The 19,645-nt window shown below is 35.8% G+C and overlaps 1 protein-coding gene across 3 annotated transcripts in view; it reads right to left on the bottom strand.

Moving 5' to 3' along the window:
• The window catches only part of anks1b (ankyrin repeat and sterile alpha motif domain containing 1B), a 221,870-nt gene that overhangs the window by 35,446 nt on the left and 166,779 nt on the right, over positions 1 to 19,645 (bottom strand). For all 3 annotated transcript variants that reach the window (XM_073868022.1, XM_073868029.1, XM_073868031.1), the window contains 2 exons: positions 16,050 to 16,154; positions 10,428 to 10,580 (listed from right to left, as the gene is read on the bottom strand). In XM_073868022.1, coding sequence (XP_073724123.1) covers positions 10,428 to 10,580; positions 16,050 to 16,154 — 258 coding nt within the window. The remainder of the gene's footprint in view (positions 1 to 10,427; positions 10,581 to 16,049; positions 16,155 to 19,645) is intronic.

Raw genomic sequence — 19,645 nt, 5'->3', positions numbered from 1 at the left:
ATAAGTCTAATTTCACAAGAATCACCCGCACGTGTATCAATATTTTCTAAAACACGCCTTTTTAATATACTGTTACACATGCGTTTTCTTTCCAAATTATTCACATTCACACAACAGAGTATATTTACGAGGATAATCGCTAAATTTTTAAATAATTAAATAAATTTGTTCTTTCAAACTCAAGAAAACGTGACCCAATTTTCTTCTGAATACTTGATATGCGGCTTTCTGGGTGCACGCTTTGGACGCACACAAAACTCTAACTGCGTGTGAGCACCGCATTGAGATCCGTTTCGCATTTTGTTTGTTAAATATTTAAACTGGCAAGACCTTAAACACTTTCGTGAAGGTGCCGTATTAGCCTGATTGGAAACGTGTCAGTTCTTTCAACTGGCCTGTGCATTGTTCATGCTTGCCCCGGGCCATCTGTCATTTTGTCAAGCCTTACCACTGAAGGAAAGGCCGCAGATTGAGAATCAATATTGTTTTGTTAAACTGAAGATCGATTAAAATCGGAGAATCAATATTTTTTAATCCAGCATGTCTCAGGGTCCTTCTGAAAAGGTCTTTAATTTTTTTTTAATTAAAAATCAGCTATGCAATATTAGATGCGTCACACAATATGAGCACGTATTCATGCATGACCCTGTCGATTCACCTAATGGCCATAAAATATTGATTTTAGCAAATTAGTCTAGTACAACAGTCTATTTCGTAGTTTACTGCAAATGATCCAAAAAATAGAACGCTATGAGCGACTAATCCAGAATATTCCACAGAGTCATGTAATGAATACAAATACATTTTTACAGTTTGAAACCTAAACCTCCCCCCATGAACATGGTCATGCTTACTACAGTAAATCTATTTTTATGCATCTGCTTCAGTGGCTCTCTTTAAGAAATCGCTCTTTCATGAGTTCGTCTTCAGCCCAACAGCAGGTTCCGTGAGGAAAGATTTAAAAAATCTCTGCACAAACAAAACTCAGCTGACATGTGGCAAGAAATGTGTGTCAGTATGCGTCAATTCAACACATAAACCTACAGGCCTGTACACCCACACGCACTTACATATACAGCAGCACACCCCTCAATGCATTTCGGTGTTAAAGAAAATATACGCCGAAAGGAAAGAATAATGAAAGACAGAAATTGAGAATGTGTGTGTGTTTGACTGCTGTGTTAACAAAGGCAGTAGCCATCTGCTATAGTAAGAAAAGACAATTTGCAATCTGTGCGTTTGGACATGCGACAGGAAGTAATAAAAGCAGGAACGTAACATGGAAGGACATGAAAACTCATTTTGACACACACACAAGAGTCTGTGAATCGAAAACATCGGACCACGCACGCTTAAAGGATACATGCCCTTACACACTTACTCACATACCAACACGTCAGTTTTGAGTCATTTGTACTTCGCAAGCCGTCTCTATGGTAACTACCACTAGCAGTCATGGCAACCGGTTAACAGTTGTCAAAAAAGAGCTAAACTATTATTACCAGCTAAAAGACTATTGACCGCCTACCAACACTGGCCCAAAAACAGAAAACGCAAACCGGCATATATAACATTCAAATTAGAACCTCACAAAAATAGATATTGTACAATATTGTGACACGATTTTACTGTAAGGTTATAAGGTAACGTAAGGAAATGATAAAGTAATATAAGTTTCACTGTTTAAGTATAAATACTTTTTTTGAAACCCCAAAAATGGCTTAACCAGATCTTGTGTGGAAAACCAAAGTATTAAAGGGCACCTATAATGCCCATTTTTACAAAATGCAATAAAAGTCTCAGGGGTGCCCAGAATGTGTATGTGAAATTTCAACTAGAAAACAAAGATCAATTGTTAGCATGTCTGAAATGGGCGAGAGCAAAAATGTGCTGTTCTCGTGTGTGTTCCTGTAAAGGCAAATGAGCTACTGCACCTTACTCCCTTACCAAATAAGAGACACTGAGCGTTTTCAATTAAAATAGATCTGATTCAACAGTCTGAGATAATAAGTATCTCACTATTGAGATATGTCAGATTGCGTATAACTGAGAGCAGAAACTATAGTAATGCAGGACTGTCACTCATTGGCAGTGGGTGGGGCCTTGTCAGTGTGACATCACATTGATAAGAGAATCAAACCTGCATCTCTAATGAGACTTCTTCAGTTTATTGGGGATTAAAAAAGGATTGGGTGGGTTTATTATTGTAGGGTGGTTGTGTTCACACTGCCAACACACATTTATCTCCAAACACCTTGTACACTGCAAAAAATGATTTTCAAGAAAAAAAAATCTTATTTTTGTCTTGTTTTCCGTAAAAATATCATAAAATTGTTAAATTAAGATGCTTTTTCTTGATGAGCAAAACGACCCAAGAAAATAAGCCTCATTTTTAGACCAGAAATATCAAATTTAAGTGATTTTGTGCATAAAACAAGCAAAAAAAAATCTGCCTATAGGGTAAGCAAAAAAATCTTGAAAATTTTTCTTAAACACTAAATTCAAGAAAAATTTGCTTACCCAATTAGCAGACCCTTTTCCCCTTTTTATGGACAAAATCAATTAAATTTGATATTTTTGGTCTAAACACTAGACTTATTTCCTTGGGTCATTTAGCTCATCACGAAAAAGCATCTTAATTTAACAATTTTTAGATATTTTTACTGAAAACAAGACAAAAATACTAAGAATTGTTTTCTTGAAAATAATTTTTTGCAGTGTAAAAGAGAATTTTACATAATGGGTGCCCTTAAAAATACATTTACTGGAATTTGAGTGTGTTTAAAAATGCTACTGTGAAACTCATAGTAAAATGTAACTACAAAAGTAAATACATAAAACAGATGTTTTAGTGTATAGTGTGTCTCTGTGAGTAAGAGGATCCAGCCCGTGTGAGGAATGCAGACATGTTTAACCCTGTTATGAATATTGCAACATGGATGCTTGCGATAACTTTGGACGTGTACATAATGATGCATGTGGTACACACAAACAGGCTTTTACATGCATGTAATGGCACTAAAATACTGCATATAACACATGCATGAAACATACAAATACACAGAGCACCAAACTGCTGACAGTTAGTTTGTTTACGGTCAGCTGGTTGTTTAAAGAGGCTGTTTGCTTCAGGTGTCACTCTGAATTAATGCCTATGAGAGGCAAAAAATCTGCATGTCAACACGGTTTACAATCAAAATATGACCTTAATTATTTCATTTCTCTTAGTGTACTAGAAAAATTTAACTAGCAGTATCTTTTTTCAGTTTAGGACATAAAACTTAAACATACTGATAATGTCATTTCTGCCAGCTGAACCCAAGATAGCTAAAACAAAGCTGAGATATGTGAAATGTGTGATAAAAAACAAAGCAGATAAATCAGAGCACACAAATATAGACAACTGTGTACAATTTATGTAATACACATCAATACTTTGGCAATGTAAATCCTTTATCACAACAATAAAAGCGTTATAGGTCCCCCTACTGAACAAAAGGTGCATTACAGCTTGTGGAAGAAACATTGGTCTCAGAATCCACAAACTTGATTTCATAAGAAAGATTAGGTGTTAACATTACTGTTAAAAGAATTTCTTATTACAAAGTATTTTGTGAAAAACATAAACCACAATAGGCAGAAAAACACTGCAGTATGATAAAAACAATAATACACCACACAGCCAAAAGTATGAAGGCACTCCCTTCTAATTATGGGGTTTGGCTTGTACTGTAGACCACTTACTTCCAGTAAGACAAAGCGTTTTTAACTTTGTGGCAAGATTTTGGGAAGGGCTCTTTCTGTCCCAGCATGACAGGGTGCATAAATGTTTTACTGAGTCTGGAATGAAAGAACTTTACAGGCCTGGACAAAGACCAATGACGACCCCATGACCCATTTTTAAATCTCCAAATTTAACAAAGGTCTATATTTAAAGAGCACCTATTTCATTGCTAAAACAATGTTATTTTGTGTATTTGGTATAATACAATGTGTTTGCGTGGTTTATGGTTAAAAAAACACACATTATTTTCCACAAACCGTACATTTTTGTAGCTCCAGGATTTGAAAAGCTTGTGTCCCTGATTGGCCAGCTAATCTGTACGTTGTGATTGGCCTGAATACCTCTGACGATAGCAGGAAATGTGACGCTCCTTACCATGTTTGAAAGGTTCGGTCACAATGCAATGCTAACAGGAGTTAACTTACAAGCTGTGAGTCCGAAGCGGGAGGAATTATGATAATGTCGGTCTTGTCTACATCACCAATCCCAGGAAGTAAACTGTTGCCTACAATCTGTGTGTTTGTTGTAGTCCAAGAAAGAGATTTACGTTGGAGACGATAACAGTGCCATTGTTTTGTCTCAAAATGCACACGTGTTTGTAAAAACAACTTAGGCCCTGTCCACACGGACACGAGTATCTGACTTTGTTTTTTATGCGATTCGGCCATTCGTCGAATGACTTTTGGTGAAATTGTTTGTTTTTACTATTTGGCTTTGGTCTTGAAGCGTAAACAGAGATGCACCTACAACCTCCCCACATTGACTAAAACTTTAGAGTGCCATGAAGGTGTTTACAAGTAGAGCAAAAATCAGGACACAAATCTATTTATGCCAACAAATAAAAACTTTTATGCAATTAAAGTACAACTGACTTTGTGTACAGAACCATACACATACAATATGTGACCCTGGACCACAAAACTTTAAGGGTCAATTTTTTGAAATTGAGATTTATACATGAAAAGCTGAATAGGATATTACAATATTACAATATATAAAAATTGCAAAAATCAAAATATTGATAAAATCGCCTATAAAGTTGCCCAGATGAAATCCTTAACAACACATGAAGAGTTTCGTTGCAAAACGAGATAACCACCATTTATTTAATTGTTCAGAAATCTTGTTTTTTGGTTGTGCATTCCAATTAATTTCAATTCAACTGCAGTTGGTTTGTTTTGATTTAAACCTTCATAACTTAAAAAAAAAACAGCTAAGTAACACCATAAAACAAAATAATAACATGATACCATAATAACATAATAATAAACATGTTTTGACAAAAATGTTAAAAAATGGATTTATCTCGTTTTGCAAGGAAACTCTTCACATATTCCTAATGATAAATATATTTTTGATTTATTTACAGAAGGACATTTACAAAATATCTTGATGAAACATGATCTTTACTTAATGATTATTAATGATTTTTGGCATAAAAAAATTAAATTTTGACCTATACAATGTATTGTTGGCTGTTGCGAAAAATATACCCGTGCGACTTATGGTTTTGAGGTCCAGGGTCACACATTCAGCTTAAGTATAACAAGTGTAAGATTATGCATTCCTTATAGCCGCAGCATCTGTTGCCTTGAGTGTTTACAATCAGATTCAATCTAAAGCACTTCTTTATCTCTCTCTCTTATTGTCATTGCTTGCTCTCTCAGTCCTGCCCCTCTTTACATCTCTTTTTTCCTCTGTCTGTAATTGTTGTGTTGTGTTACCTTATTAGACTAAATTCTCCAAGAAATACAAAAACAACTGTTTTCACCTGTCAGTTTTTCCTCATCTTCAAATAGCCACATCGACATACAGTACTATAAAGCATCTCTCTCTCTCTAACTCATTTACAGCAGAGAAGTTCAGGTTGGTGATTTGGGAAATAGAGACGATCTGTGATCTATCAGAAGCAAGACTCATTAGGGAAAGATCAGAATGTGCCATTCTGTGAAAGGATTAACCATGCACATGCACACACGCACACACAGTTAAAGGATTGGAAGATTAAAGACGGATAAATATCATTCCTTTGCAGATCCACCTGATTTTCCTTGTATGCATTTCCAGCCTGGCACAAACTGGCATTAAAGGAACAGTTTGCTCAAAATAGAAAAGTATGTCATTACTCATCATATCATTTCATTTTACATCCATATGCTTCTATATTTGCTCTATACAAAACAGAAACTTTCAAGAATGCAAGGGCCAGTCTATTCTATAATGGAAATAAAGGGTCCAAAATGGGTCAAAAGGGTCATTTTTAAAAAAAAATCGAAATGTATATATCATTTGTAATTTGAATAAATAAGCTTTCCGTTGATGTATGGTTTCTTAGGATGAGATAATATGTGAAAATCTGGAATCTGAGAGTGCAAAAAAACTAAATATTAAGAAATCACACTTATACAGTCCTCTACTTTATGAAATTTTTATCAGTTTGAAGCTTGAATGTATCCACATTCACTTACAATAAATTGAAAAGACCAATATTTAACACTAATAAGTCCCTTGGGGTCAATCTTACCCCAAGCCACTTTTCTTTAGTTTAAAAACATGGTTCCCTTCATCTCAGTGGGATAAGATTTTGTGACTTTTCCAGATTATCTGTCAAGATTCATATAAAAAACTGGGCTTGATTCAGTCGTTCTAAAGAATTGTAAAAAACTTTTACCAAAAGAGGCCCGTTGGGAGTAAAAATGACCCCAATTGAAATGAATGGGAAATGCAAAAAAATCATTTGTTTCTTGTTATTCATCAAATAAAATCAATGCATCCCGAATAAATCTAAAAATTTTAACACAGAAAGGTAGGCCTGGTACTAGAGCACTAATGCAATATAGAAAAGACATGCTCAATCACACACAAACAGACACACACAAACAAACACACAAAGGTATGACTGCCACAGAGAGCATTTTTTAAAGAATTTGGCAAAAAACAGCCACAGATGCAAAACAATGATGTAAAATGCGCGGGCACACACACACACACACACACACGCCACATGCACGCACATACACACACGCACAAACACAGACTCTCACACACACAAAGACACAGTAAAACTTACACACACATAAAGACAGACGCACACACACACAGAAAGACAAAGTCACAAACATGCGTACACGCACACACACACACACACACACACACACACACACACACACACACACACACATTTTCTATGGCATTTTCAAATAAGCATCAAAAACTACAAAACTACAAAATTTATGTAAAATTTTCATAAAAAATTTATATTTTACAGGCAAGCTAATGGTGTAGTTGAGGAATTGAGTGGTAAACAGGTACAAAAGTACTTCATATCTCCGAAAACACAGCATTAATGTATAGATGGGAAGTAAACAAAAAATGATATATTATTTGTATCATTAAAATGTATTTAATTTCTGGGGTCATTTTTACGCCAAAGGAACTCATATACAGGAAAATCGGGGCTTATGAGGGTTAAACATACTTTTGTGTTCCACATGAAAAACCAAGTCATATGGATTTGTCACACAATGACTGTACTGTAAGTAAATGAAGACAGAATTTTTAAATGGGAATGAACAGCTGATCATACAACCATCATAAGATGAAGTGTGTAAAGTAGCTTCCTATATGCACAATGGTGCTGTTAATAAGCAGAAAATGCTAATAAAGCCGCGTGAATAAACACAAACACATTGCAGCCACATTCAAATCACAATGGGCATTAATGAACAAAACGCCTCTGATATAACACATCAGCCCATGGAAAAGTACACAAAATACTATTTTTCACACTTTGGCCCCCTCTTGTGGCCAAACCCTTTGTTTATTCCCACTGCAGCATTGTAGTTACGTCCCACATTGAGTGGGTGTGAGATTTTTCCTCCAAGAGCTGAAAAAATCACATCCCACATCATTATATAATCTGCTTCTCTGTTTCTCTTTCTCTCTCCATTAAAAACGGAGTGAAATTAGCATACGTGAGGCCGTAATTAGTCACTTAACACAAAACCTGTTAAGGCAACGTGTCACGTGATCTCACTCAAACATGCCATTTAGTTTTTACCAAACATGGAGAAAAAAATCAATAAAGCTTTCACAATTCCTGTTTGACACATGGGGGCTGCAGAAATAACTATAATGTTTTGCAAACATGCAATCTGAAAAATACATTTTGTTTTAAACCAGAGATGGAGTCACTGCACTTGTTTCCTGTTATCAAATACAATGTAGATAACTATCTAGAGTCAACTAGATTCAATCGACCAATAGGATGTCAGAACGATTCACAAAGATGTCTCGTTGTTTTAAAAGCTCATCTAGTAAATCTTGCTTCATTTTAACAGCGCTAATCCAACAACATTACATTCAGCTAAATACAGTCCCATGTGTATGTTTAAACCATATAACACACTAAAATAGATAGCTCACCCTAAAATAAAAAAGGCAATGCTAGTGACTGATTTTTTTATAATGAAAGTGAATGGTGACTGCTGCTTTTGCATTCAACAGAAGAATTAAAAGTTGTATGGGTTTGGAGCAACATGAAGATTATCAATTTTGGGTGAACCCTTAAAAACGTCTGTGAATTAGGTAACAACATATTAAACTAGGTGAACATGAAGGAGATTTTAAGCACATTTGTCATTAAGTGTCATTTCTTCAATTGTCTCATTTTTTAATGCAAATATGACATTGCTTGAAATGTCTTTATTATGACAACTTGACATAAACCAATACATCATAACTTGTCATAAATCTGTCATAAACATGACATAGCAGAATAATTATCAAACTTAGGAAACTAATTAGCTTTATGGGTTAACATTAAATTAAACTGTCATTAAGTAGTAATACTCTGTCAAATAATTTTAAAAAGCTTAACAAATGGCAACAGACACGTAAAATATTATACTTAATTTACTTAATGCAATACTTAATGTGCACAATACAAAAAAAACCTGACAACGCAGAATGTTCTGAATTTTTTTTAAATATAATTTTATCCATTTTGATTATTATTATTATTATTAAATGATTGATTTTATTTGTTAAACACACACGGAGGAAACTTTATGAACTGAAGAATATTCATGATGTTGTTATAAAACTATTTGACGGAGTATTAACACTTCATTTTAATGACAAATTATATTTGTACCACTGTAGCTGAGGTCAAGAAAAATATTCATAATGCTGTTAAAAAAACTATATGACAGACTTAATGACATTTAAATGACAAATTCAATTTGTGGTCAGTTATGTTGTCTTGGTAATGTCAAGTTGTCATAACAAAGACATCTCAAACAATGTCATCTTTGCATTAAAAATGACAATTTAACAAATAATTTAATTGACACTTAATGACAGTTGTCATAAACATGGCCGTAGCCAAGGTTTGAAAATTACAGAGGTCCAGGGTGGGGTGTTAAGAGTTAACAAATGCTATCCCAGGTGAAAAAAGTGCACTTAAATAAAATACACTTTTTAAGTACACTTAGTAAATGAACTATTTTCGTGCATTCATTTTGTGGCTTATTTGTTTTTGGTACTTCTTAAAATTAAATTAAAAACATCTTCAAGTGTTATTTTGAAACATCATTTATTTCAATAAAAATCTAGTTGGTACTGGTATTCTTCAGGTAAACTGAAGTACTGCTCAAGTAGAACTTTACTTTTAATAAGTATATTTGTGGCATAACTTTACATAACTTACAAATGTACTTGCTAGTATTTAAGTACATTGAAGCATACTTTATTTTTACCTGGGATCTAAAATATCCTGTCTTAACCTTTTTAAACTTTGGGTACACACTCTGTTTTGGGGGATGGACTGGGACTGCTGGATTATTTATTACTTTTTCATGCAGCAATGTTTATTTTTGTAATCATTTTAATAAGCAATATTATATATAACAAAAAAGTTACAAGATAACGCCAAAAAAAAAGTACTTTTAAAACACAACTTCTCATCTAGCACCAGCCGTGTGACGCACCAGCGCGACCTTACATATTACATAATCACGTCGAAAGGTCATGCATGCGAAACTACCGCTCCAATGTTTACAAGTGTAGAGAAAGAGGAGCGTTCCGACGATGTTGTATGTCAGTTTTTTATTTAAAATGGTCCGAAAGTGTGTGTTTCACATATGTAACATGTGACCTTTCGACGTAATTACAAATTTAATTTTAAATAATATAATTTGAAACTGCATTGAAACTGTTGAAGTCCAATAAAAAGATGTTTTCCTCAAAAAAATAAATTTCTTCTCGACTGAACAAAGACAGACATTAACATTTTGGATGACATGGTGGTGAGTAAATTATCTGGATTATTTTTTTATGAAAGTGGAGTAATCCTTTAATGAAATAGCATAATTTTCAAAGAGGATATTAGGTTTTAAAGAAAGACTAGATTTACACTTTTTAATTTTAGTGAAACTGTTATGTGTACTACACTTGCAGTTTCTCCATCGGTGTGAACGGTGTGAAGAAAACTGACTTTATACTTCAAACTAAATATACCTTGACACCATTTAAATCCAGTACATAAAACTACATTTATAACAAAAGCCAAACCAATGTCGAAAATCAATCTTTCTAAACAATTTCATCACAACACAGCAACAGACATTGCTAAGGGACTCACATTGATGAGCTCGATCTCCCAGATCTTCTTGACAAGCTCCATGGAGGTGTAGCCATTAATGAGGAAAGATTTGGTGTAATCTCCCAGCTCCAGAGACTCCAGCCATTCTGCCACCGAGGTGGGGTTATTTCCATCATAACCAATGGGTCGCACCTTTAACACAGAAACGGCAGTTCACATTACCATGAACAGGAAATCAAACAGTCTGTGTTATAAACAGAGCAACAGAGCTTCTGTTATTATGAAAGCGTTTCAACATGACTCTGGCATTATGATGAAATTAACAGTAATCAAATCAGGCAGATGCACGCACGCCAAAATGAGTCCTGTTAAAGGAAACATTAGTGTTTCTACAGCTCAGTTGGTTGCACTTGCAATGCCATTGTCATGGGTTCAACTTCATTCATACTTGAAGTGCCCAGTAAGTCGCTTTGGATAAAACGCATAAGTGTAAAAGTTGAGAGAGCAAGAAGCTAAAGTAAAGTGTAAAAGTGCTGACTGCAGATGTAAAGTTGACTTCTACTTTTTTAACAGCAAGACCTCATGCTGTATCTCTCTTCCACACACACAAACATCATTGCCTCTACAGCATTTAAATACTTCTTGTAGTTTTTATGCTTTGGAGTTGGATGACAACGCACGCATGCACACAACCACACACACACACAGTTATGTAAATGTGAACATACAGTATCACAGTATTTTCATATTGCAGATTTAAGTTTCTTTCTAATCCAGGTCTAAGCCCAGGCAGCATATTCAGGGCAGTCTAAAGCCCGGAGTATAGTTTTTTTAATGTAAGCACATCTTTGCAAAGCATAGTTTATTTGACATTCGACACATGCGAATCGCGACAAAACGCAATGCTTCTTCTGGCCTACATACTACATATTTTCCAACCTTCCGGTATCTAACGTGAAGTCAACACGGAAGTGACTTCAAATGGCTGCAATTCATCGACTGGCCCCTAGAGACTTGGTCCAAAAGAGAGTCAATCCCATAGTCTCCCAATGTTAAAATGCCCAACTTTACGCTAGAAATAAATATGTTTACAGCCTGGTACAAGAAGGGTTTTTGGTCAACATAGCTAATTTTCAATCAACTGTGAGCTTTTGTAACCCATCCGTTTAAATTATATTAAAGAGCACCTATTTCATTGCTAAAAAACAACGTTATTTTGCTATAATACAATGTGTTTGCATGGTTTATGGTTAAAAACACATTATTTTCCACATACTGTACATCATTTTACCGTCTTCCTGAAATGCACGGATTTGATTGGCCAGCTAATCTGTACGTTGTGATTGGCCTGAATACCTCTGACGCCAGCCGGAAATGTGACGCTCCTTACCATGTTTGAAAGATTCGGTCACAATGCAATCTTAACAGGAGTTAACCTACAGGCTGTGAGTCTAAAGTGGGAGGAATTATGATAATGTCGGTCTTGTCTACATCACCAATCCCAGGAATTAAATTGTTGCCTACAATTCGTGTGTTTGTTGTAGTCCGAGAAAAGAGATTTACGTTGGAGGTAATAACTGCCGTCATCATTTACTTTGGGGTTTGTACCTTTTGCTTATTGTTAACATGTAATACACATTAACACACCAAAGGAAATTTAAAATCGTGAATCGGACAATAGGTGTTCTTTAAAGGGAATCGCACACCGGACGCGCAGCTCAGCGCCGCCGTCTAAAATTAATCGAACACATTGCTTTCTATGAGTATAGGCATACCGGCTCCGACAACGACTCAGGAAGTTGCTCAAATCCCTGTCGCGCCACAGAGCGCCACTCACACAGTTTAACATTAAATAAAATCATATTTGTCCCAAATCATTAATGATTAACATTGGCTGCTAACATAAATTTTGCATTTTGAAGTAGACGCTATCTGCAAGGCTCGCGCTGTTTAATGTGCACTTCCGGTTTACGATACCTCCGAGTTGTCCTAGACGCGACTTGATGCGGCGCGGCGCTGAGCTGCGCGTCTGGTGTGCGACCCCCTTAAGACTTAAAGTTCTGCATAATTAAGGGCGTGGCCACTTGAGTGACAGGTGATTTTCCACTGCTGTCACCATCTTCAAGCTAGGTGGCCGTGGTTTCAGCAACCAGGCACCTTAGCGCCACCCATGTCCCGTCTCTTTGCCCATTATCAGTTATGCACGAGTGACGCACTGTCAGGATGGCAGGCTCCGCCAACTTAAGCGCCTTTGTAAAAACAGACCAATACTTCTAGCCTAATGTGTATATGTCACAAAATGCAAGCACTAATATGATTTGGTGACTTTGTTTTTAATATTTTGTTACCTGGCAGATATAAATGCTAGTGAAAATGCAAATACATTAACCAAATTTGATAAAGTTTGGCTTATTCAGTAGTTATTTTAAAGTACACCCATTACATCGCATACATTTTGTGTCTTCCTGAAACGCATAGATTTGAAAAGCTCCATGTCCCTGATTGGCCAGCTAATCTGTACATTGTGATTGGCCTGAATACCTCTGATGCCAGCCGGAAATGTGACGCTCCTTACCATGTTTGAAAGATTTGTGCACAATGCAATCCTAACAGGAGTTAACTTACAGGCTGTGAGTCCAAGCGGTCGGTCTTGTCTACATCAACAGGCCCAGGAAGTAAACGGTTGCCTACAATCCTTGTATTTATTGTAGTCCAAGAAAAGAGATTTACGTTGTAGACGATAACTCGCATCAACGTTTACTTTGGGGTTTGTACCTTTTGCATATCGTTAACATGTACTAATACACACACACCAAAGTGAAAGTATATAACAGTACACTCTTAGAAAGGATTTACACAACATTTAGTGTGTTGTCCCAGAATCAACACTAATGTGTTGTTTTTAACGCATTCGTTCTAAGAGTGTACATGCATCTATATATAGGCAACTGTTATGTCTGAAATAATCTAGTGATGCACCGAAATGAAAATTCTTGGCCGAAACCGAAAACCGAAATAGGAAACCAAGGCCGAAAAACCGAAACCGAAACACCGAAATAAATTATTATGCCAATTATTAGTACAATTGCATTTATGGCTATCACTGTGTGCTAACTTTACTAGGGTTGTGTGACGGATAAAAAAACTCACAGTTCGGATCACATTACAGTTTTTGAGGCACAGATCAGATTATTTTTCGGATCAGCAAAAAGCAGGTGGGAAAAATCTAATAAACAATAAAGAAATTGCAAACATTTATAAAAGAGAACAAAGTTGTACATTATTAAGGTCTGAAATTAGCATTAGGTACAGAAATCAAATTAAATTAATCATAACACAATTAATTAAATATATTATTATTTTTTAGAGCTATTTGTCTCTTTGTCATGGGTTGTTTGTTCAACATTAATGACACAGACTTCAGTAGGTTAATCTGACTGTAATCTATACAGACATAAACAAATGTTTTTATTAGAAAAAGAATACTGTGGAGAGAATTTTGTTTATATGTGCCCTGTCAATAACAGAGAGAATTTATGTTTGCTTGTTTTTTTTTAACGCGTCTCTATTCAAATTATTACTCTAGTGCAGCACTGATTTGGAGACATTTACAGTACATTAAAACATTAGGATAGGTGAAGAAAAGAAACCGATCCACCATTGCAAACACAGTTTAGAACAAACAAGAAGACAACAAAGAACAGGAATCAAACAATATGGTAACAAACATGCTCCACAGCTTTCTGTTTATGGATGAAATAAAATTAAAGAAGAAAAACGATAGTATGTGTGCAAATGCTGTCTATTTCCTTTGTATAATTGTTTGTAGTGGAGTGTCCTGTCTAAATATTTTCACGCGCATGCGATGTTGTACGCGGACTGTACGCGAACTGTCCGTGCGATCTCAATTTTTGGGCTGCACGCGGACGGTCCGCGCGGCCGGCCGCAGACCCTCCTGATGACGAAAATGATGGCGCGCATACGCGGACGTCCCTAGTATACTTTCGGCTTTAAGGGCACTTAAATGCATGCATATACAGAGACTGATGGTGAATCCCAAACAGCGCAACAGTCGCTCCACATAAAAACGTTACGTTGTGTTTCATTGCTTTATTCGCCAAATGTACGTTAATGGATTAGACACATAGCGAGACTTTCTCTAAAGTTTACACATCAAGACATTCTTAATCTTTGCAGACCCGTGCAAACAGCTGGACCCTGAGTGAAACCTGCTTGAGCACGAAGGGGAGGGGTGTGAGACGACTGATCACCGTGAGGCTGAGTGAAACCCAAGCGCTAGCGCACAGATGAAAGGGGCGCGGTTGACATTCATTTTCGGTTTACATTTTCGGCTGGATTTTTTATTTCGGCCCGAAACCGATAATGGCATTTTCGGCCGAAATTTTCGGCGACCGAAATTTCGGTGCACCCCTAAAATAATCCAAACTTTTGGATACACACAGTGTTTCCCATACATTGATTTATTTGTGGTGGCCCACCACAGAATCAACACTGGCCCCCACACATAGAATTTTCATGATTCCCATTTACATTTTTATTTCACTATTTAAAACAGCTTAATTCGGCTTAAAATATAATTTGATATATAATACAGATCAAATACAGATATAGACCAAAAGTAGAAGTGCCAACACTAGATCAAACGCAAACACGACATGATGACATCACATATATGCTAATTAGCGCGTGATGTCATCACCACCACAGTCTCCTCAAAATCCTGTGGAAAACACTGACACATTTCCTGATATTTTTCTGCCATTTTTGCGCAACCGTTGTGAAAACAAACTGAAATTAAAACAAAGTGAACTTTACATGACTCTCAAACAAACTTCCTGCTCTAGTGGGACTTTTTTCAGAATAATCTGTAGTGGACAAAACATTTCCCCATTTAGTCAAACGTCCAAGACTACTGTAAACCCTAGATAACTTTGCATTTTTAGAATGATAAACAAAATATTTACTTCCTCTTTGAGTCTGTCTATAGTACATGCATGTCCCTATCTTATCACAGCACACACATACTTTCTGTATCTATGTGAAGGAGAGAGGAAGCAGAAGGTCGTTCAGGACAGAGAAGACATTTATTTGATGTCAAGACCCTTGCGAACACAGACACACACAACACCTGTGAGGGCTCGCTTGTAAGTGTGGCTATCATGAAATCTCAAGTAGTAATGTAATCCACGTCACACACAAGAATCACACGCAGAATTTCAATGATCAGCACGTTTCACTAAGCTACTTGTCATTCAAGCGGTTGCCAGCTCAGTGCCATTGTTTAAAAGTAGACGTGAGTCTGATTTCCCCTTCACACATGCCTTAACACAATATCTCAACCTTTTACAATATATCTTTAAAATTTATACTATATCCAATTTTATATTTTATTAGAACTGAACATATAGATGAGCTACAGACTAGCCAACGGGTAAAACCACCGATTGATTTTACATGACATTTTAGGTTCGGTACGTCACAAATTGAATAATTTCACAATATTATACAGTGGGTATATTGCATATTTAAAAATCCAATGAGGAGTTCATCACTAGCTTATAAGGGCTTATATAAAGTATATATACTGTATGGCTGACACATTAGGTGTTTATGTAGAAAAAAACTGATGTCTGTACTCACCCTGGGCAGCAGACGAATAGCCTGCAGGAGCCGCTGTCTGTGAGCAGAGTTTAAAATCCCGATCTCCAGCAGGTCTTGGTCCTCCACCACATTACTGCCCATAAAACATGAAAAAAATTATCAAATTATTTATATTATATAAAAATAATATTATCATGAAGATGCATTACAATAACTAAACAAACAATGGGTCTCATTCATGCGTACGCACAAATTTGTGCGTGAGATGGGCATACGGATGTTTTCACGAACAAATCGTGATCGTGAACAACACTTTCGTATCAAAATGTCTTCTAAATGTATGCAAAAATTCAAGAAAACCTAAAACTACTTGTACGCAATAATCACGTACACTATAATCAAATACTAGGCTATAATTATAATGTGTTTGATAATGTTGATATATAAAATTTACATGATTATATTTGATATTATAATATTTTACTATTATGCATGATCTATATTATTATTATATGGGTGATTCTCACGAAACCATTGAAACACCAAGGCACTAATGATTTTAGCTTTAAAATGTGTAATATAGTAACATTAAAAAGCATCAGAATTAACACAATACTGTGTTCTATCTTGCACAATGTGTGATTTCAACATAAGAATTTATAATTGTAAATTTTATCTCATTTTCTGCTGAAATTCTCATTACCGCAATGTGTCCGTCTGTGTTTGAACATGCGTTATGTTGTAATTTAATCAAATTAACACAAAAATATTAAGAAAAAAAATAAATGGATGATTTGCTAGACTACTTTAGATGACAGAAAAAATATTTACTGAATATTCATGTATAATAATAATGAAGAAAAATGAGGAAAATGATGTGTCCATGCCTGATGTTCTCATCCTCCGCAACACTTTTTGAGAACAGTTTAAGCACACATACAGAATTTTAATAAAGTTTGATTTTGAGTGACCAAGCACATGGACCAGTTACTTCAAGATGGCTACCAGGTAAGATCATTTTTTATAGTTAATTTGAAATATTGTCTTGTCAGAATGCTTACACAAAATTTTTATTATCATTACCGCAACAGATGCTTATTAAATGTTAATTTAATTAATAGAAGCATAATACTTTGATTTTAAATGCATGTGCAGAATCTCCAAATTATGTTCTTTCAGGTTTGTCATGTCATTTTGAAAATATGTCAGTGTTGATGTTTTCTGACTGTTGCGGTAATGAGATTTTTTAGGAATTTTTTTTTTTTAATTATGTTACAAAAAGTGTTAAATGATAAGTAAAAGTTTTTAAATGAATGTTCCCATTTACTCCAGACTTTGTTTTTCAATGTCTGGTGGGAAAAAAAGTAAATTTAAGCAATTTTTACATTTTCATGCTTGACATTTTTAAAACCAAGTTTTCGTGAGAATCACCCATATACATTATATAATATATAATTATAACCTACTTATTTTTTCTACACATAAAGAAGATGCACGTAATGAATCTTCACGCTTTCCTTCCTCACTTTTTAAATCTCTATGAAAGCGTCTGCTTAATGAGAAGTCCAAACTTCAATCACTTGATCTCATGTCTGTTTTATTTTAGATACAGATGCGCGTCTTTGTCATATTAATTAAATGTCATTTTTGTTAAAGGTGCAGTGTGTAATTTTTAGGATTGGTGGTTTTGGGTCCAATGTCCCTATAAAAGATAGAAATAACATTTTTGACCTTGTGGACATATTATGTTCCCCATGAGGAAACAAGCTTATAAATTAAACAACGATACCTGGAAATCTAAAATAGCAAAACGTTTTATTGAGGGTTTGGGTTAGGGGAAGGGGATAAAATCATTATGTCTATGTTAATGTCCCCATAAAAATGAAAAGGATCTCTTGACAGAAATGCAAAATAATATACAAAACTAAATTATCAGGGTTGTATAAAGACCTTTTAAAATGAACCGTTATGTGTTTATTGCCTTAGTATGAGACGTTTATCTACATACACTGAGGGTCCCCTTACATGGAAGCCGCCATTTTGTGCCGCCAAGTTTCTACAGAAGCCCTTAACAGATAAACTTTTTTACTAAGTTGTCTCCAACGATGGCATGTTTGTCCGGTGGCGGCTACCGTACCTTCTCTACGCGTTTCAAAAGCAAGAGATGAGCAGTGGACTGAGCCGTTGGTTGCAATTCACAACCTTACCACTAGATGCCGCTAAAATTTACACACTGCACCTTTAACGCATCCAATACTTCTTTAAATGTTACTCTGGTCAGTGGACAGCACAGCAAAACCTCTCAAATAAAAAATGCAAAGCAAAACGGAACTGTACCGATAATAAATATCATCATGGATTTCTTTTCGAGCTCTTTTGCTTCCTTGACAAACTGCTCTTAAATTTTCTGTGGACTAGCGCTGCGCTGCAGAAAGCTCTAAGGCTACGTTCACACTGCAGGGCTAAATGCTCAATTCAGATTTTTTGAAAAAAAATTGATTTTTTTCCAAGGCCGCTCACATTTCCAATTAAACGGACCTTTTGTGATCTCCTGTGTGAACGTGAAATGACCCGCATGCACAGAAGAGTACTCAACGGTCCATGACGTCAGTCGTTGTTTGCGGAAACGCCCGGTTCCGATAAGAGCCCTTGAGTTTGGCCTAAATAGAGCTGTCACCCCAAATATTAATTAAATCTGTGACCTTGCTTCCCTTTGATTGACTGGTCTCAGCAGTATCGTCCGCCATGGTTGTTGTTTATCTTCTCGTTCCCGCCTACTTCAACGCAGAATTATGACGTTTGTAGTGTATCAATGACGTACGGGTCGGATACATGTGGCCTGACCGTTCAGACGGAGGTCTTATTTCAAAAGATCAGATACGTATTGGATTCAGGACCACATACCCAAGTGGCCTGGGTCACATTTGAAAAGATCGTATCTGTGTCGTTCAGACTGTCATGAAAAGATCAGATACAGGTCGCATAATGGCAAAAAAATCGGAATTGGGTCATTTCAGCCTGCAGTGTGAACGTAGCCTTATATAGAGCTGGTTTGGGCGTGTTTTATGCAAATTAGCAACCTTGTGCATGGGGCCGCTCATGTAGAACACTCCAAATTCACTAACGCAAGAACAAGTATAAAAACAAATTCATGTGCGTACGCATGTGTTGTGAATTAGGTGGAAAGTTTTCGTGAGAAGTTCAAGTGTGCGTACAGTATAAATACGAAAAACGTACGCAATTATTAGTGAATGATACCCAATATGTTAGACCGCTTAAGTAATACATTGCATTTTTTGCAACAAGTTTATATAGAAACATAAGATACAAGCTAGAAATGGCTCTGAATGATACATTATATAGATGAAATGTATAAAAACCTGAACCGAATGATCAATAATATAGTATCCTAAAGCAAGAAACACAGCATCACACACACACGCACGCGCGCACGCACACACACACATCTATTAAACAACTTCTGTTCATGCTGAGTTTCACATTTAATGACCTTTCTGTTACTCAATCAGACCAATCAACTTCCCTTCCAACAGAGACAGAAATCAAAAAACACACAAACACTGTGGGTAACAAACATATACACACATTACTAAGGACCACTTAAAGATACAATA

Source organism: Misgurnus anguillicaudatus, chromosome 1 (genome assembly GCF_027580225.2).
Source record: "Misgurnus anguillicaudatus chromosome 1, ASM2758022v2, whole genome shotgun sequence".
NCBI classification, from domain to species: Eukaryota; Metazoa; Chordata; class Actinopteri; order Cypriniformes; family Cobitidae; genus Misgurnus; species Misgurnus anguillicaudatus.
This window is presented reverse-complemented; position numbering and strand designations above follow the sequence as displayed.